The 21,445-nt window shown below is 48.6% G+C and overlaps 1 protein-coding gene across 9 annotated transcripts in view; it reads left to right on the top strand.

Annotated features, from left to right (window-relative positions):
- LOC115125795 (protein phosphatase 1 regulatory subunit 12A-like) overlaps positions 1–5,874 on the top strand; it is a 78,117-nt gene extending 72,243 nt beyond the window's left edge. For all 9 annotated transcript variants that reach the window (XM_065002921.1, XM_065002914.1, XM_065002917.1 and 6 more), the window contains one exon: positions 5,630–5,874. In XM_065002921.1, coding sequence (XP_064858993.1) covers positions 5,630–5,716 — 87 coding nt within the window. In that variant the 3' untranslated portion in view covers positions 5,717–5,874. The remainder of the gene's footprint in view (positions 1–5,629) is intronic.
- Positions 5,875–21,445: the final 15,571 nt, after the last annotated feature.

Here is a 21,445-nt window from a genome sequence, read left to right on the forward strand (position 1 = left end):
ACCCAGGTTTTACTCCACACAGACTCTCTGGTTGAATCCAGGTTATACTCCACACAGACTCTCTGGTTGAACCCAGGTTATACTCCACACAGACTCTCTGGTTGAACCCAGGTTATACTCCACACAGACTCTCTGCCTGAACCCAGGTTATACTCCACACAGACTCTGCCTGAACCCAGGTTATACTCCACACAGACTCTCTGCCTGAACCCAGGTTATACTCCACACAGACTCTCTGGTTGAACCCAGGTTATACTCCACACAGACTCTCTGGTTGAACCCAGGTTATACTCCACACAGACTCTCTGCCTGAACCCAGGTTATACTCCACACAGACTCTCTGGTTGAACCCAGGTTATACTCCACACAGACTCTCTGGTTGAACCCAGGTTATACTCCACACAGACTCTCTGGTTGAACCCAGGTTATACTCCACACAGACTCTCTGCCTGAACCCAGGTTATACTCCACACAGACTCTCTGGTTGAACCCAGGTTATACTCCACACAGACTCTCTGGTTGAACCCAGGTTATACTCCACACAGACTCTCTGGTTGAACCCAGGTTATACTCCACACAGACTCTCTGGTTGAACCCAGGTTATACTCCACACACTCTCTGCCTGAACCCAGGTTATACTCCACACAGACTCTCTGCCTGAACCCAGGTTATACTCCACACAGACTCTCTGCCTGAACCCAGGTTATACTCCACACAGACTCTCTGCCTGAACCCAGGTTATACTCCACACAGACTCTCTGGTTGAACCCAGGTTATACTCCACACAGACTCTGCCTGAACCCAGGTTATACTCCACACAGACTCTCTGCCTGAACCCAGGTTATACTCCACACAGACTCTCTGCCTCATCACAGCTTGCTGCTTCTTTCACGGCTTGTGCTGCAAATCACCAGTGTTGTGGCAGTAAGTTGTACACTGACCCTGCCATCCAAATGGCACCCTATTCCCCTATATATGGCACTACTTTAGACCAGAGCTCTATGGGCCATGGTCAAAAGTAGGGCACTACATAGGGAATATGGTGCCGTTTTGGGATGCACCCTAAGGCATTAGACTGGGCCAGGGAGGGGAGGCTTGCTGCTCTGTACAGCTCTGTTCCAGAGGAGACCAGTCTTGTATATAGTCACCACTTGATTATCCTCTGACTTTGCACCAAGACATGTTCTCAGGACAGGGTACTTATTTATCAGGGCTCATATTCACAATACGGTGCATCCCAAATGGCACCCTATTCCCTGTTTAGTGCACTAATTTTGATCAGGGCCCTCTGGGTCTCCCTATGGGCCCTCTGCGTCTCCCTATGGGTCTCTCTATGGGCCTCCCTATGGGCCTTATGGGCCTCCCTGTGGGCCTTATGGGTCTCCCTCTGGGCTTTATGGTCTCTCTATGGGCCTCCCTATGGGCTTTATGGGTCTCTCCCTCTGGGCCTTATGGGTCTCTCTAGGGGCCTCCATATGGGCCTTATGGGTCTCCTTATGGGTCTCTCGATGTGTCTCCCTATGGGCCTTATGGGTCTCTCTATGGGCCTCCCTATGGGCCTTATGGGTCTCTCTATGGGTCTCTCTACGGGTCTCCCTTTGGGCCTTATGGGTCTCTCTATGGGTCTCCCTATGGACCTTATGGGTCTCTCTATGGGTCTCCCTATGGGTCCTATGGGTCTCTCTATGGGTGTCTACCTATGGGCTTTATGGGTCTCTCCCTATGGGCCTCCCTCTGGGTCTCCCTATGGGTCTCCCTCTGGGTCTACCTATGGGCCCTCTGGATCTCCCTCTGGGTCTACCTATGGGCCCTGATCAACAGTAGTGCACTAAGTAGGGAATAGTGTGCATTTGGGGCACAGGCAAAGTTTTTCTTAGACAAGAGTGCTGATCTAGGATCAGGCCCTCCCTCCTATTCATTCGTTAAATCAAATTTAAACAATAAATGTAATGCCAATTTGATCAACACTACTACTACTGCTGAGACACTTTGTAAATACAGGCCCAGGGTGTAGAGATCACTACTACTGCTGAGACACTTTGTAAATACAGGCCCAGGGTGTAGAGATCACTGGTACTGTTGTCCAATGGGTGTGGAGATCACTGGTACTGTTGTCCAATGGGTGTAGAGATCACTGGTACTGTTGTCCAATGGGTGTGGAGATCACTGGTACTGCTGAGACACTTTGTAAATACAGGCCCAGGGTGTAGAGATCACTGGTACTGCTGTCCAATGGGTGTAGAGATCACTGGTACTGTTGTCCAATGGGTGTGGAGATCACTGGTACTGCTATCCAATGGGTGTAGAGATCACTGGTACTGCTGTCCAATGGGTGTAGAGATCACTGGTACTGCTGTCCAATGGGTGTGGAGATCACTGGTACTGCTATCCAATGGGTGTGGAGATCACTGGTACTGCTATCCAATGGGTGTAGAGATCACTGGTACTGCTGTCCAATGGGTGTAGAGATCACTGGTACTGCTGTCCAATGGGTGTGGAGATCACTGGTACTGCTATCCAATGGGTGTGGAGATCACTGGTACTGCTATCCAATGGGTGTAGAGATCACTGGTACTGCTGAGACACTTTGTAAATACAGGCCCAGGGTGTAGAGATCACTGGTACTGCTGAGACACTTTGTAAATACAGGCCCAGGGTGTAGAGATCACTGGTACTGTTGTCCAATGGGTGTGGAGATCACTGGTACTGCTATCCAATGGGTGTAGAGATCACTGGTACTGCTATCCAATGGGTGTAGAGATCACTGGTACTGTTGTCCAATGGGTGTGGAGATCACTGGTACTGCTGTCCAATGGGTGTAGAGATCACTGGTACTGTTGTCCAATGGGTGTAGAGATCACTGGTACTGCTATCCAATGGGTGTAGAGATCACTGGTACTGCTATCCAATGGGTGTGGAGATCACTGGTACTGCTATCCAATGGGTGTAGAGATCACTGGTACTGCTATCCAATGGGTGTGGAGATCACTGGTACTGCTATCCAATGGGTGTAGAGATCACTGGTACTGCTATCCAATGGGTGTGGAGATCACTGGTACTGCTATCCAATGGGTGTAGAGATCACTGGTACTGCTATCCAATGGGTGTAGAGATCACTGGTACTGCTATCCAATGGGTGTAGAGATCACTGGTACTGCTATCCAATGGGTGTGGAGATCACTGGTACTGCTATCCAATGGGTGTGGAGATCACTGGTACTGCTATCCAATGGGTGTAGAGATCACTGGTACTGCTATCCAATGGGTGTGGAGATCACTGGTACTGCTATCCAATGGGTGTGGAGATCACTGGTACTGCTATCCAATGGGTGTAGAGATCACTGGTACTGCTATCCAATGGGTGTGGAGATCACTGGTACTGCTATCCAATGGGTGTGGAGATCACTGGTACTGCTATCCAATGGGTGTAGAGATCACTGGTACTGCTATCCAATGGGTGTGGAGATCACTGGTACTGCTATCCAATGGGTGTAGAGATCACTGGTACTGTTGTCCAATGGGTGTGGAGATCACTGGTACTGCTATCCAATGAGTGTGGAGATCACTGGTACTGCTATCCAATGGGTGTGGAGATCACTGGTACTGCTATCCAATGGGTGTGGAGATCACTGGTACTGCTATCCAATGGGTGTGGAGATCACTGGTACTGCTATCCAATGGGTGTAGAGATCACTGGTACTGTTGTCCAATGGGTGTGGAGATCACATCTAATACTTCCTGCCACCTTTTGCCGCGTTCACTTAACTCTCCGTTTCTGTTGCAGACAGACCTGAGCTGAAGTAGGTGGTAACCAAACTAAGTTGCATGAAAATGAAACCAGGATCCATCTGATTATAGTATTATTGGATTGTCTTTCTTCACACGATAATTGTATCAATGTCGATTTTCATCTATCCAAACAGTACAATATACAGTCGTGGGCCATAAGTTTTGTGAATGACACAAATTATACATTTTCTATAATTATTATTAAATTATACAAGTCTGCTGCCTCAGTTTGTATGATGGCAATTTGCATATACTGTTATGAAGAGTGATCAGATGAATTGCAGTTAATTGCAAGTCCCTCTTTGCCATGTAAAATAACTGATTCCCCCAAAAAAACATTTCCACTGCATTTCAGCCCTGCTACAAAAGGACCAGCTGACATCATCTCAGTGATTATTTTGTTAACACAGGTGTGAGTGTTGACGAAGACAAGGCTGGAGATCACTCTGTCATGCTGATTGAGTTTGAATAACAGACTGGAAGCTTCAAAAGGAGGGTGATGCTTGGAATCATTGTTCTCCCTCTGTCAACCATGGTTACTTGCCAGGAAACATATGCCATCATCATTGCTTTGCACAAAAAGGGCTTCACAGGCAAGGATATTGCTGCCAGTAAGATTGCACCTAAATCAACCTTTTATCGGATCATCAAGAACTTCAAGGAGAGAGGTTCAATTGTTGTGAAGAAGGCTTCAGGGCGCCCAAGAAAGTCCAGCAAGCGCCAGAACCGTCTCCTAAAGTTGATTCAGCTGCGGGATCGGGGCACCACCAGTACAGAGCTTGCTCAGGAATGGCAGCAGGCAGGTGTGAGTGCATCTGCACGCACAGTGAGGCGAAGACTTTTGGAGGATGGCCTGGTGCCAAGAAGGGCAGCAAAGAAGCCACTTCTCTCCAGGAAAAACATCAGGGACAGACTGATATTCTGCAAAAGGTACAGGGATTGGACTGCTGAGGACTGGGGTAAAGTCATTTTCTCTAATGAATCCCCTTTCTGATTGTTTGGGGCATCTGGGGAAAAAAGCTTGTCCGGAGAAGACAAGGTGAGCGCTACCATCAGTCCTGTGTCATGCCAACAGTAAAGCATCCTGAGACCATTCATGTGTGGAGTTGCTTCTCAGCTAAGGGAGTGGACTCCCTCACAATTTTGCCTAAGAACGTTGGCATGAATAAAGAATGGTACCAACACATCCTCCGAGAGCAACTTCTCCCAACCATCCAGGAACAGTTTGGTGACGAACAATGCCTTTTCCAGCATGATGGAGCACCTTTCCATAAGGCAAAAGTGATAACTAAGTGGCTTTGGGAGCAAAACATCAATATTTTGGGTCCATGGCCAGGAACCTCCCCAGACCTTAATCCCATTGAGAACTTGTGGTCAATCCTCAAGAGGCGGGTGGACAAACAAAACCCACACATTCTGACAAACTCCAAGCATTGATTATGCAAGAATAAACTGCCATCAGTCAGGATGTGGCCCAGAAGTTAATTGACAGCATGCCAGGGCGGATTGCAGAGGTTTTGAAAAAGAAGGGTCAACACTGCAAATATTGACTCTTTGCATCAACTTCATGTAATTGTCAATAAAAGCCTTTGACACGTATGAAATGCTTGTAATTATACTTCAGTATTCCATAGTAACACCTGGCAAAAATATCTAAAGACACTGAAGCAGCAAACATTGTGGAAATTAATGTTTGTGCCATTTTCAAAACTTTTGGCCACGACTGTAGTGCGCTACTTTTGGACCCTGGTTAATAGTAGTGCACTATATAGGGAACAGGGTGCCATTTGGGATATATTCAATGTCAGTTTTCAACCCAATAACCAATGTTGTTCCTCTAGGTGCTCGGTGACCTGAGAGCTGACAACCAGAGGCTGAAAGACGAGAACGGAGCGCTCATCAGGGTCATCAGTAAACTCTCCAAATAGACGGAGAGAACGAGAGACAACAGGGAAGCCCACTCCCTCCCTCCCTCCCTCCCTCACTCCCTCCCTCTGTCCATCCACCCCTCCCTCCCTCCCTCACTCCCTCCGTCCATCCACCCCTCCCTCCCTCCCTCACTCACTCCCTCCCTCCGTCCATCCACCCATCCACCCTCCCTCCTCCCTCCCTCTGTCCATCCACCCCTCCCTCCCTCACTCCCTCCCTCTGTCCATCCACCCTCCCTCACTCCCTCCCTCTGTCCATCCACCCCTCCCTCCTCCTCCCTCCCTCCCTCCTCCCTCCTCCCTCCCTCCGTCCATCCTCCCCTCCCTCCCTCCTTCCCTCACTCCCTCCCTCCGTCCATCCACCCCTCCCTCCCTCCCTCCGTCCGTCCATCCACCCCCTCCCTCCATCCATCCACCCCTCCTCCCTCCATCCATCCACCCTCCCTCCCTCCCTCCCTCCCCCCCTCCCTCCGTCCATCCACCCCTCCCTCACTCCCTCCCTCCCTCCCTCCATCCACCCCTCCCTCCATCCATCCACCCCCTCCCTCCCTCCGTCCATCCACCCCTCCCTCCCCTCCATCCATCCACCCCTCCCTCCCTCCGTCCATCCCTCCCTCCCTCCCCTCCGTCCATCCACCCCTCCGTCCATCCACTCCCCTCCCTCCCTCCATCCACCCCTCCCTCCCTCCATCCATCCCCTCCCTCCCTCCCTCCCTCCCCTCCCTCCGTCCATCCACCCCTCCCTCCCTCCCTCCGTCCATCCACCCCTCCCTCCCTCCCACCTCACATTCCTACCAGTGCCAAAGAATGAAAGACCGAGAGGGGGGGGGTAGAAGAAACAAAAAAAGAGAAGACGTATGGGAATGTGGTACTCTAAACAACACCATATCTTGACTTGATTGTGACGCCTCTTCTTCCTTAGTCCTGACCAATCGCTGTGGCTTGTCGTTGTGTGTGTGTGTGTGTGTCTAATGCCCACTTTGAAGACAGGACCGTATATCCATGGCAGGTAGCCGTGACAACTGTGGTCATGACGACGGCTCGCATAGTAGCAAAGAGGCGTGACAACAGCCAAATGCCCATGGGATTGTGATGAAAAAAAAAAAACTTTAAAAAAACAGAATATAGACAATGTGCACAAGGGGGAAATACTAATATGAGCACTCCTTCTCCGGGTGCCATCCACACACACTCCTTCTCCGGGTGCCATCCACACACATTCCTTCTCCGGGTGCCATCCACACACATTCCTTCTCCGGGTGCCATCCACACACATTCCTTCTCCGGGTGCCATCCACACACATTCCTTCTCCGGGTGCCATCCACACACATTCCTTCTCCGGGTGCCATCCACACACATTCCTTCTCCGGTGCCATCCACACACATTCCTTCTCCGGGTGCCATCCACACATTCCTTCTCCGGGTGCCATCCACACATTCCTTCTCCGGGTGCCATCCACACACATTCCTTCTCCGGGTGCCATCCACACATTCCTTCTCCGGTGCCATCCACACACATTCCTTTTCCGGGTGCCATCCACACATTCCTTCTCCGGGTGCCATCCACACACATTCCTTCTCCGGGTGCCATCCACACATTCCTTCTCCGGGTGCCATCCACACATTCCTTCTCCGGGTGCCATCCACACACATTCCTTCTCCGGGTGCCATCCACACACATTCCTTCTCCGGGTGCCATCCACACACATTCCTTCTCCGGGTGCCATCCACACACATTCCTTCTCCGGGTGCCATCCACACACATTCCTTCTCCGGGTGCCATCCACACATTCCTTCTCGGGTGCCATCCACACACATTCCTTCTCCGGGTGCCATCCACACACATTCCTTCTCGGTGCCATCCACACACATTCCTTCTCTTTAAAAAAACGGGTGCCATCCACACACATTCTTCTCCGGGTGCCATCCACACACATCCTTCTCCGGGTGCCATCCACACACACTTCCTCCGGGTGCCATCCACACACATTCCTTCTCCGGGTGCCATCCACACATTCCTTCTCCGGGTGCCATCCACACATTCCTTCTCCGGGTGCCATCCACACACATTCCTTCTCCGGGTGCCATCCACACACATTCCTTCTCCGGGTGCCATCCACACATTCCTTCTCCGGGTGCCATCCACACACATTCCTTCTCCGGGTGCCATCCACACACATTCCTTCTCCGGGTGCCATCCACACACATTCCTTCTCCGGTGCCATCCACACACACTCCTTCTCCGGGTGCCATCCACACACACTTCCTTCTCCGGTGCCATCCACACATCCTTCTCCGGGTGCCATCCACATTCCTTCTCCGGGTGCCATCCACACACATTCCTTCTCCGGTGCCATCCACACACATTCCTTCTCCGGGTGCCATCCACACACATTCCTTCTCCGGGTGCCATCCACACACATTCCTTCTCCGGGTGCCATCCACACACATTCCTTCTCCGGGTGCCATCCACACATTCCTTCTCCGGGTGCCATCCACACACATTCCTTCTCCGGGTGCCATCCACACACATTCCTTCTCCGGTGCCATCCACACACATTCCTTCTCCGGTGCCATCCACACATTTCCTTCTCCGGGTGCCATCCACACACATTCCTTCTCCGGTGCCATCCACACACATTCCTTCTCCGGGTGCCATCCACACACATTCCTTCTCCGGGTGCCATCCACACACACTCCTTCTCCGGGTGCCATCCACACACACTCCTTCTCCGGGTGCCATCCACACACATTCCTTCTCCGGGTGCCATCCACACACATTCCTTCTCCGGGTGCCATCCACACACATTCCTTCTCCGGGTGCCATCCACACACATTCCTTCTCCGGTGCCATCCACACACATTCCTTCTCCGGGTGCCATCCACACACATTCCTTCTCCGGGTGCCATCCACACACATTCCTTCTCCGGGTGCCATCCACACACATTCCTTCTCCGGGTGCCATCCACACACATTCCTTCTCCGGGTGCCATCCACACACATTCCTTCTCCGGGTGCCATCCACACACATTCCTTCTCCGGGTGCCATCCACACACATTCCTTCTCCGGGTGCCATCCACACACATTGCACCAGTCCAAGGCATCTTGGTCCCTTAGCTTTCCCACTCAGTAATTTATTTTGTTTTGTGACCACCACATTCACACACCACCTTTTTCCACCAACCCACTCTGGTATTGTACTAACTACGGATCTCAGTCCTTCCCACTCAAAACTATCCTACCCCACAAATACACTCCTTATCCACTCTTCCCATCAAAACACTATAGTGTTCTGAACCCACCAGAGATCCACTCTTCCCCTCAAACACTATAGTGTTCTGAACCCACCAGAGATCCACTCTTCCCCTCACTAGTGTTTTTGTTTAGTGACCCACAGATATTGCGTCCCAAATGAAACCCTATCATTTAAGTAGTGCCCTACATCAGGGCCCTGGTTAAATGTAGTGCTCTAGAAAGGGAATAGGGTGCTATAGGACCTAGTTAAAAGAAGTGCACTAGATAGGGAATAGGGTGCTATAGGCCCTGTTTAAAAGAAGTGCACTAGATAGGGAATAGGGTGCTATAGACCCTGGTTAAAATTAGTGCACTACATAGGGAATAGGGTGCCATTTGGGCCACACAGACCCACTCCATGCTCATTTAAATGACCACAGACAGAGCGGTCTGTTGACCACAGCACTTTAATCACCACCAGCCAGGCCAAGCTAAGTGATCACAGATCTGTGCCAGGCCAAGCTAAGCGATCACAGATCTGCGCCAAGCTAAGCGATCACAGATCTGCGCCAGGCCAAGCTAAGCGATCACAGATCTGCGCCAGGCCAAGCTAAGCGATCACAGATCTGCGCCAGGCCAAGCTAAGCGATCACAGATCTGCGCCAGGCCAAGCTAAGCGATCACAGATCTGCGCCAGGCCAAGCTAAGCGATCACAGATCTGCGCCAGGCCAAGCTAAGCGATCACAGATCTGCGCCAGGCCAAGCTAAGTGATCACAGATCTGCGCCAGGCCAAGCTAAGCGATCACAGATCCGTCCTGATTCATACTATACAAAACAGCTCCCCTCATCCACAAATCTGCAATCCAAATAATCTGTCCTTTCTCCTGAAGTGTGCACTTGTGCACTCCTTCACAAATGTAAAAGCATTGGATAGGTGGAGGTATGGACTAGACTAGAGGATAGGTGGAGGCATGGACTAGAGGATAGGTGGAGGCATGGACTAGAGGATAGGTGGAGGTATGGACTAGAGGATAGGTGGAGGTATTGACTAGAGGATAGGTGGAGGTATTGACTAGAGGATAGGTGGAGGCATGGACTAGAGGATAGGTGGAGGTATGGACTAGACTAGAGGATAGGTGGAGGTATGGACTAGACTAGAGGATAGGTGGAGGTATGGACTAGACTAGAGGATAGGTGGAGGTATTGACTAGACTAGATGATAGGTGGAGGTATGGACTAGACTAGAGGATAGGTGGAGGTATGGACTAGAGGATAGGTGGAGGTATGGACTAGAGGATAGGTGGAGGTATGGACTAGAGGATAGGTGGAGGTATGGACTAGAGGATAGGTGGGGGCATGGACTAGAGGATAGGTGGAGGTATGGACTAGAGGATAGGTGGAGGTATGGACTAGACTAGAGGATAGGTGAAGGTATGGACTAGACTAGAGGATAGGTGGAGGTATAGACTAGAGGATAGGTGGAGGTATGGACTAGACTAGAGGATAGGTGGAGGTATGGACTAGAGGATAGGTGGAGGCATGGACTAGAGGATAGGTGGAGGCATGGACTAGACTAGAGGATAGGTGGAGGCATGGACTAGAGGATAGGTGGAGGCATGGACTAGAGGATATGTGGAGGTATTGACTAGACTAGAGGATAGGTGGAGGCATGGACTAGAGGATAGGTGGAGGCATGGACTAGACTAGAGGATAGGTGGAGGTATGGACTAGACTAGAGGATAGGTGGAGGTATGGACTAGACTAGAGGATAGGTGGAGGTATGGACTAGACTAGGTGGAGGTATGGACTAGACTAGAGGATAGGTGGAGGTATAGACTAGAGGATAGGTGGAGGCATGGACTAGACTAGAGGATAGGTGGAGGTATGGACTAGAGGATAGGTGGAGGTATGGACTGGACTAGAGGATAGGTGGAGGTATGGACTAGACTAGAGGATAGGTGGAGGTATGGACTAGACTAGAGGATAGGTGGAGGTATTGACTAGACTAGAGGATAGGTGGAGGTATGGACTAGACTAGAGGATAGGTGGAGGTATGGACTAGACTAGAGGATAGGTGGAGGTATGGACTAGAGGATAGGTGGAGGTATGGACTGGACTAGAGGATAGGTGGAGGTATGGACTAGACTAGAGGATAGGTGGAGGTATGGACTAGACTAGAGGATAGGTGGAGGTATGGACTAGACTAGAGGATAGGTGGAGGTATGGACTAGACTAGAGGATAGGTGGAGGTATGGACTAGACTAGAGGATAGGTGGAGGTATGGACTAGACTAGCGGATAGGTGGAGGTATAGACTAGAGGATAGGTGGAGGCATGGACTAGACTAGAGGATAGGTGGAGGCATGGACTAGACTAGAGGATAGGTGGAGGTATGGACTAGACTAGAGGATAGGTGGAGGTATGGACTGGACTAGAGGATAGGTGGAGGTATGGACTGGACTAGAGGATAGGTGGAGGTATGGACTAGACTAGAGGATAGGTGGAGGTATGGACTAGACTAGAGGATAGGTGGAGGTATGGACTGGACTAGAGGATAGGTGGAGGTATGGACTGGACTAGAGGATAGGTGGAGGTATGGACTAGACTAGAGGATAGGTGGAGGTATGGACTAGACTAGAGGATAGGTGGAGGTATGGACTAGACTAGAGGATAGGTGGAGGTATGGACTAGACTAGAGGATAGGTGGAGGTATGGACTAGAGGATAGGTGGAGGTATGGACTAGACTAGAGGATAGGTGGAGGTATGGACTAGACTAGAGGATAGGTGGAGGTATGGACTAGACTAGAGGATAGGTGAAGGCATGGACTAGACTAGAGGATAGGTGGAGGTATGGACTAGACTAGAGGATAGGTGGAGGTATGGACTAGACTAGAGGATAGGTGGAGGTATGGACTAGAGGATAGGTGAAGGCATGGACTAGACTAGAGGATAGGTGGAGGTATGGACTAGACTAGAGGATAGGTGGAGGTATGGACTAGACTAGAGGATAGGTGGAGGTATAGACTAGAGGATAGGTGGAGGTATGGACTAGACTAGAGGATAGGTGGAGGTATGGACTAGACTAGAGGATAGGTGGAGGTATGGACTAGACTAGAGGATAGGTGGAGGTATGGACTAGACTAGAGGATAGGTGGAGGTGGAGGTATGGACTAGACTAGAGGATAGGTGGAGGTATGGACTAGACTAGAGGATAGGTGGAGGTATGGACTAGACTAGAGGATAGGTGGAGGTATGGACTAGACTAGAGCGAGTTCCACCATGAATTTTATACCCAAGAAAGGAAGTGAACAAGTGCACACTGATAAAAAGGACAGATTGTTGGGCCCCGTGCTGAACTCCCTCCTTGGGTTTCTATTGGGAAGTAGGGAAGGGAAGGGATAGCGGGAGGAGAGGTGTATCACCGCAGAGCTGGGGGTCAAAGGTCATTGCACAATATTATAGACTTGCTGTTCTGTAAAAGCCTAATATGCAATGCATTGTTTATTATTATTATTATTATTACCATAATAAAATATGATAAAATATATTATTTTCGTATTTTTCCATTTGTCTGATGTCAATCTCTCCCGCTTTGCCAGGGAGCCACATTGTTGGATGATGTATATTATATTATACATGTGTAATAAATAAGTCATATTAATAATAATCGTGTTGAGAAATGAATCCCGTGTAGTCTTCTTCATCATGTTGGTCTGATAATATTACATGGATGACGACACCTAATAAAGCACGTGTTTGTATTCCTCTGGCCCGTCTGTTGCTGTTGGACGTGTGTGTTCTGTCTGTTGCTGTTGGACGTGTGTGTTCTGTCTGGCCCGTCTGTTGCTGTTGGACGTGTGTGTTCTGTCTGGCCTGTCTGTTGCTGTTGGACGTGTGTGTTCTGTCTGGCCTGTCTGTTGCTGTTGGACGTGTGTGTTCTGTCTGGCCTGTCTGTTGCTGTTGGACGTGTGTGTTCTGTCTGGCCTGTCTGTTGCTGTTGGACGTGTGTGTTCTGTCTGGCCCGTCTGTTGCTGTTGAACGTATGTGTTCTGTCTGGCCTGTCTGTTGCTGTTGGACGTGTGTGTTCTGTCTGGTCCGTCTGTTGCTGTTGAACGTATGTGTTCTGTCTGGCCTGTCTGTTGCTGTTGAACGTGTGTGTTCTGTCTGGCCCGTCTGTTGCTGTTGAACGTGTGTGTTCTGTCTGGCCCGTCTGTTGCTGTTGGACGTGTGTGTTCTGTCTGGCCCGTCTGTTGCTGTTGAACGTATGTGTTCTGTCTGGCCCGTCTGTTGCTGTTGAACGCGTGTGTTCTGTCTGGCCCGTCTGTTGCTGTTGGACGTGTGTGTTCTGTCTGGCCCGTCTGTTGCTGTTGAACGTATGTGTTCTGTCTGGCCTGTCTGTTGCTGTTGAACGTGTGTGTTCTGTCTGGCCTGTCTGTTGAACGTGTGTCTGGATCTAGAGTTCTGTTTTAAAGGGACAATCTGGGATTGGGAAATCCATTTTTTTGTGGGGGGGGGGGGATGATTCTTTAATTATATATCGCCGTCAGTCAATAGGTCTGTCTATGAATTTGAGAGTGGTTTATGTTTCTCCAGTACCGTTCCTTAGCTGTTAACCTCAAACAAGTTGATCTTTTGTTTTTTTTGCTTTTTCTGGAATCCCAGATTGCTCCTTTTAAAACTGCGGTTGGTATCCAGTGGTTGGCTGTATATGGCTGTCGATGTAAGTAGGAGAATCCTTTCAACTCTATTTTTAGCTTTACTACATTTCCCCCATGACTGAAGAGAAGTCATGAAAGTCCAACAATACTCTATAACATTAGAATGTGAAGGAGTTTTCATATCCAAATGAAGGGATGGTTTTTAATCTGCTACCACATCATGTCCAAATGAAGGGATGGGTTTTAATCTGCTACCACATCATGTCCAAATGAAGGGATGGTTTTTAATCTGCTACCACATCATGTCCAAATGAAGGGATGGTTTTTAATCTGCTACCACATCATGTCCAAATGAAGGGATGGTTTTTAATATGCTACCACATCATGTCCAAATGAAGGGATGGTTTTTAATCTGCTACCACATCATGTCCAAATGAAGGGATGGTTTTTAATCTGCTACCACATCATGTCCAAATGAAGGAATGGTTTTTAATCTGCTACCACATCATGTCCAAATGAAGGATGGTTTTAATCTGCTACCACATCATGTCCAAATGAAGGGATGGTTTTTAATCTGCTACCACATCATGTCCAAATGAAGGGATGGTTTTTAATCTGCTACCACATCATGTCCAAATGAAGGGATGGTTTTTAATCTGCTACCACATCATGTCCAAATGAAGGGATGGTTTTTAATCTGCTACCACATCATGTCCAAATGAAGGGATGGTTTTTAATCTGCTACCACATCATGTCCAAATGAAGGGATGGTTTTTAATCTGCTACCACATCATGTCCAAATGAAGGGATGGTTTTTAATCTGCTACCACATCATGTCCAAATGAAGGGATGGTTTTTAATCTGCTACCACATCATGTCCAAATGAAGGGATGGTTTTTAATCTGCTACCACATCATGTCCAAATGAAGGGATGGTTTTTAATCTGCTACCACATCATGTCCAAATGAAGGGATGGTTTTTAATCTGCTACCACATCATGTCCAAATGAAGGGATGGCTTTGAATCTGCTACCACATGTCCAAATTTGCATTTTTTATTTTTATTTCACCTTTATTTAACCAGGTAAGCTAGTTGAGAACAAGTTCTCATTTACAATTGCGACCTGGCCAAGATAAAGCAAAGCAGTTCGACACATACAACAACACACAGTTACACATGGAGTAAAACAAACATACAGTCAATAATACGGTATAAACAAGTCTATATACGATGTGAGCAAATGAGGTGAGATAAGGGAGGTAAAGGCAAAAAAAGGCCATGGTGGCAAAGTAAATACAGTATAGCAGGTAAAACACTGGAATGGTAGATATGCAGTGGAAGAATGTGCAAAGTAGAAATAAAAAAATAATGGGGCGCAAAGGAGCAAAATAAATAAATAAATTAATTAATTAAATATAATATATAATACAATAAATACAATAGGGAAAGAGGTAGTTGTTTGGGCTAAATTATAGATGGGCTGTGTACAGGTGCAGTAGTGAAGGAATAGATTTCATGTCCAAGTGAGGGAATAGATTTCATGTCCAAGTGAAGGAATAGATTTCATGTCCAAGTGAGGGAATAGATTTCATGTCCAAGTGAAGGAATAGATTTCATGTCCAAGAGAAGGAATAGATTTCATGTCCAAGTGAAGGAATAGATTTCATGTCCAAGTGAAGGAATAGATTTCATGTCCAAGTGAAGGAATAGATTTCATGTCCAAGTGAAGGAATAGATTTCATGTCCAAGTGTCTTTATGTCTCATAATCATAAAGCGTCTGAGACTAGAAGTGCTGAACTAGGATCAGGTCCTCCTCGTCAATTTATTATAATTGTAAAAAAAAAAGCCAAACTGATCCTAGATCATTCAACACTCGTCCTCTGACAAGGAACAAGCCAAGTAGTACTACAGGCCATTTAGCAGAAGCAGAAGCTGTTTAGTTATGGGTTCATACATTTCACGTATGGGTGGTCGCAGGAATCAAACCCACTACCCCCCGGCGTTACAAATGCCGTCTTCTACCAACTGAGCTACAAAGGGCCATGTGTCACAAATAGTACCATATTCCCTACATAGTGTACAACTTTTCACCAGAGTCCTATGGGCCCTGGTCAAAAGTAGTGCACTTTATAGGGAATAGGGTAACCAGTGTCCCAACAGGCATTCTATTTCCTATAAGGCTCTTGTCAAAAGTACTGCACTTTATAGGGAATAGGGTAACCAGTGTCCCAACAGGCATTCTATTTCCTATAGGGCCCTAGTCAAAAGTAGTTTATAGAGAATAGGGTGCCATTTGGGAAACAAACACAGTGTATAAGTAGTTGCTGTAAACTTTAAGGTCTAGCTGCCTGCCTGTCTGGTTGGCTGGTAACATTTCCGTGCATCTGCTGGCAATGGAGCCATCAATCTGCCTGATGTTTGTGAGTGTCTGAACGTTTAGGCTTCCGCTCACTCACTCACTCACTCACTCACTCACTCACTCACTCACTCACTCACTCACTCACTCATACATACATACATACATACATACATACATACACACACTCTCTCTCTCTCTCTCCCTCTCCTTTCTCCTCTCGCTCTCTCCTTTCCTCCTCTCTCTCTCCTTTCCTCCTCTCTCTCTCACTCTCTCTCTCTCTCCTTTCTCCTCTCGCTCTCTCCTTTCCTCCTCTCTCTCTCCTTTCCTCCTCTCTCTCTCTCTCTCTCACTCTCTCTCTCACTCTCTCTCTCTCTCTCCTTTCCTCCTCTCTCTCCTTTCCTCCTCTCTCTCTCCTTTCTCCTCTTTCTCCTTTCTCATCTCTCTCTCTCCTTTCCTCCTCTCTCTCTCCTTTCTCCCCTCTCTCTCTCTCTCTCTCTCCTTTCCTCTCTCTCTTTCTCCTTTCCTCCTCTCTCTCTCTCTCTCTCTCTCTCTCCTTTCCTCTCTCACTCTCTCTCTCTTTTTCCTCCTCTCTCTCTCTTTCTCCTCTCTCTCTCTCCCTTTCTCCTCTCTCTCTCTTTCTCTCTCTCTTTCTCCTTTCTCTCTCCTTCTCTCTCTCTCTTTCTCCTCTCTCTCTCCTTTCTCCTCTCTCTCTCTCTCCTTTCTCTCTCTCTCCTTTCTCTCTCTCTCTCTCCTTTCTCCTCTTCTCTCTCTCCTTTCTCTCTCTCTCCTTTCTCCTTTCTCCTCTCTCTCTCTCTCTCTCTCCTCTCTCTCTCTCTCTCTCTCTCTCTCTCTCTCTCTCTCTCTCTCTCTCTCTCTCTCTCTCTCTCTCTCTCTCTCCTTTCTCTCTCTGTCTCTCTCTCTCTCTCAGTCCAAGCCCCCCACCCTGTGTGTCCTGTTGCTTGCTAGCGTGCCTGGTAACCAGATGTCTCACATCATTGGAAGGAGAAAAAAAAATAGAAAATGAAGAGAACAGCTGGAACAATGTCCACAACCTTCACACAGAGGAGGAAAGGAGAGAGAGAGAGGAGAAAGGAGAGAGAGAGAGAGGAGGAAAGGAGAGAGAGAGAGGAGGAAATGAGAGAGGAGGAAAGGAGAGAGAGAGAGGAGGAAAGGGGAAAGAGAGAGGAGGAAATGAGAGAGGAGGAAAGGAGAGAGAGAGAGAGGAGGAAGGAGAAAGAGAGAGGAGGAAAGGAGAAAGAGAGAGGAGGAAAGGAGAGAGAGAGAAGAGGAAAGGAGAGAGAGAGAAGAGGAAAGGAGAGAGAGAGAAGAGGAAAGGAGAGAGAGAGAGAGGAAAGGAGAGAGGGGGAAAGGAGAGAGAGAGGAGGAAAGGAGAGAGAGAGGAGGAAATGAGAGAGAGGAGGAAAGAAGAGAGAGTGGTTAAGAGCGTTGGGCCAGTAACCGAAAGTTTTCTGGTTTGAATCCCCGAGCCGACAAGGTGAACAATCTGTTGATCTGCTCTTGAGCAAGGCCCTTAACCCTAAGTTGCTCTGAATAAGAGCGTCGGCTTAATGACCAAAATGTAATGTGGTTCCCATCCATACATAGGTATTAGTCCCAGACAGACAGGCCCATCTGCTAGTTCCATCTATGTGCTGTGAACAGCGATAGTAGGACAGAGGTAGAGACCAAACACTGTCCTGTAGGAATAAAGCTGCTGACAACAAGCTCAGCTCCTAATAAGGTAGGCCTGGCTGGCCTAGACTCTCTCTCTCTCTCTAAAATATCCCTCCGGTCTGAGAAAGATAGAGTGAAAGGAAAGGAGGAAGAGAGGGAAGCGGATGGATCGCAACCTTATATGGGGAAAAGCGCTGGTTTTCCCAGGGTTTGAGGCGCTCACCCGTGGCACGAAGCCAGCCAGAGGACAAAACAGCCCCCTAGTGACATCTAGTGGTGGAAGTGCGGAATGTCAGAGAAGATCTCTGGTCTTCGTTATTTTAATTTTTTAAATTGTACCTTTATTTAAACAGGCAAGTCAGTTAAGAACAAATTCTTATTTTCAATGACGGCCTAGGAACAGTGGGTTAACTGCCTGTTCAGGGGCAGAAAGACAGATTTGTACCTTGTCAGCTCAGGGATTTGCACTTGCAACCTTCCGGTTACTAGTCCAACGCTCTAACCACTAGTCTACCCTGCAGCCCCAGACTGTCTTGTACACATTGGCAGCTGAAGGATTAATTATAGTATACAGGCAAACATAGAAAAGGTGATAAAAGTTATTTAAAGAAGGAAAAAAAGACATGGAGGGTGAAGATGGTGCCTGCTATAGTATAGACAGGTTCAGATGGTGCCTGCTCTAGTATAGACAGGTTCAGATGGTGCCTGCTCTAGTATAGACAGGTTCAGATGGTGCCTGCTCTAGTATAGACGGGTTTAGATGGTGCCTGCTCTAGTATAGACAGGTTCAGATGGTGCCTGCCTAGTATAGACGGGTTCAGATGGTACCTGCTCTAGTATAGACGGGTTCAGATGGTGCCTGCTCTAGTATAGACAGGTTCAGATGGTGCCTGCTCTAGTATAGACAGGTTCAGATGGTGCCTGCTCTAGTATAGACGGGTTCAGATGGTGCCTGCTCTAGTATAGACGGGTTCAGATGGTGCCTGCCTAGTATAGACGGGTTCAGATGGTACCTGCTCTAGTATAGACAGGTTCAGATGGTGCCTGCTCTAGTATAGACAGGTTCAGATGGTGCCTGCTCTAGTATAGACAGGTTCAGATGGTGCCTGCTCTACTATAGACAGGTTCAGATGGTGCCTGCTCTAGTATAGACCGGTTCAGATGGTGCCTGCTCTAGTATAGACAGGTTCAGATGGTGCCTGCTCTAGTATAGACAGGTTCAGATGGTGCCTGCTCTAGTATAGACAGGTTCAGATGGTGCCTGCTCTAGTATAGACAGGTTCAGATGGTGCCTGCTCTAGTATAGACAGGTTTAGATGGTGCCTGCTCTAGTATAGACAGGTTCAGATGGTGCCTGCCTAGTATAGACGGGTTCAGATGGTGCCTGCCTAGTATAGACGGGTTCAGATGGTGCCTGCCTAGTATAGACGGGTTCAGATGGTGCCTGCTATAGTATAGACGGGTTCAGATGGTGCCTGCCTAGTATAGACGGGTTCAGATGGTGCCTGCTCTAGTATAGACAGGTTCAGATGGTGCCTGCTCTACTATAGACAGGTTCAGATGGTGCCTGCTCTAGTATAGACAGGTTCAGATGGTGCCTGCTCTAGTATAGACAGGTTCAGATGGTGCCTGCTCTAGTATAGACGGGTTCAGATGGTGCCTGCTCTAGTATAGACGGGTTCAGATGGTGCCTGCTCTAGTATAGACGGGTTCAGATGGTGCCTGCCTAGTATAGACGGGTTCAGATGGTGCCTGCTCTAGTATAGACGGGTTCAGATGGTGCCTGCCTAGTATAGACGGGTTCAGATGGTACCTGCTCTAGTATAGACGGGTTCAGATGGTGCCTGCTCTAGTATAGACAGGTTCAGATGGTGCCTGCTCTAGTATAGACAGGTTCAGATGGTGCCTGCTCTAGTATAGACAGGTTCAGATGGTGCCTGCTCTAGTATAGACAGGTTCAGATGGTGCCTGCTCTAGTATAGACAGGTTCAGATGGTGCCTGCTCTAGTATAGACAGGTGGGTGTTACTGATAATTGAGAGCCTCACTCCACCAGTTCATACAGGAGACCTACACAGACCCAGACTGGCTCATCTCGAGTCATTAGCGAAAGCCTTGGAGATGGCAGATTGTTTAGGCTGGGGCTTCAGTGGGGCGTGTGGAGATACACCTACTGTGTGGGCTGTGGGACAGAGCAGCCCATAGCCGGAAACACCTGTATGGGTGGTTGAATTAACTGACCTCGTTGTGCTGTAGCACCACAGACAGCATGCAACACACACACACACTACACTCAACACACACACTACACTCAACCCACACACAGTACTCAACCCACACACTGCACTCAACACACACACGGCACTCAACCCACACACTGCACTCAACACACACTGCATGCAACACACACGGCACTCAACACACACGGCACTCAACACACACACTGCACTCAACACACACACGGCACTCAACACACACACGGCACTCAACACACACGGCACGCAACACACACGGCACTCAACACACACGGCACTCAACACACACGGCACTCAACACACACACGGCACTCAACACACACGGCACTCAACACACACACAGCACTCAACACACACACACTGCACTCAACACACACACACTGCACTCAACACACACACGGCACTCAACACACACAGCACTCAACACACACAGCACTCAACACACACACGGCACTCAACACACACGGCACGCAACACACACGGCACTCAACACACACGGCACTCAACACACACACGGCACTCAACACACACAGCACTCAACACACACAGCACTCAACACACACACGGCACTCAACACACACGGCACGCAACACACACGGCACTCAACACACACGGCACTCAACACACACACGGCACTCAACACACACGGCACTCAACACACACGGCACTCAACACACACACTGCACTCAACACACACGGCACTCAACACACACACGGCATGCAACACACACGGCACTCAACACACACACGGCACTCAACACACACGGCACTCAACACACACACGGCACTCAACACACACGGCACTCAACACACACACGGCACTCAACACACACGGCATGCAACACACACTGCACTCAACACACACACGGCACTCAACACACACGGCACTCAACACACACACAGCACTCAACAGACACACAGCACTCAACACACACACACTGCACTCAACACACACACACTGCACTCAACACACACACGGCACTCAACACACACAGCACTCAACACACACAGCACTCAACACACACACGGCACTCAACACACACACAGCACTCAACACACACACACTGCACTCAACACACACACGGCTCTTGCTTTTGCTCACCTGACATAGAATACCTGATGATAAGCTGCAGACCTTATTATTTGCCAAGAGAGTTCTCATCCTTAATGATCACGGCTGTCTGCAGTGGTGAAAGTATTCACCCCCCTTGGTATTTTTCCTATTTTGTTGACTTACAACCTGGAATTAAAATATTTTTTGTGGGGGGGTTGTATCATTTGAATTACACAACGTGCACTTTGAAGATGCAATATATATTTTATTGTGAAACAAACAAGAAATATGACCCAAAAAAACAGAAAACTTGAGCGTACATAACTATTCACCCCCCCTCCCCTCCCCACCAAAGTCAAAGTAGAGCCACCTTTTGAAGCAATTACAGCTGCAAGTCTCTTGGGGTATGTCTCTATAAGCTTGGAACATCTAGCCACTGGGATTTTTGCCCATTCTTCAAGGAAAACTGCTTCAACTCCATCAAGTTGGA

The sequence above is a fragment of the Oncorhynchus nerka genome, linkage group LG17 (assembly GCF_034236695.1).
Source record: "Oncorhynchus nerka isolate Pitt River linkage group LG17, Oner_Uvic_2.0, whole genome shotgun sequence".
In the NCBI taxonomy this organism is placed as follows: Eukaryota; Metazoa; Chordata; class Actinopteri; order Salmoniformes; family Salmonidae; genus Oncorhynchus; species Oncorhynchus nerka.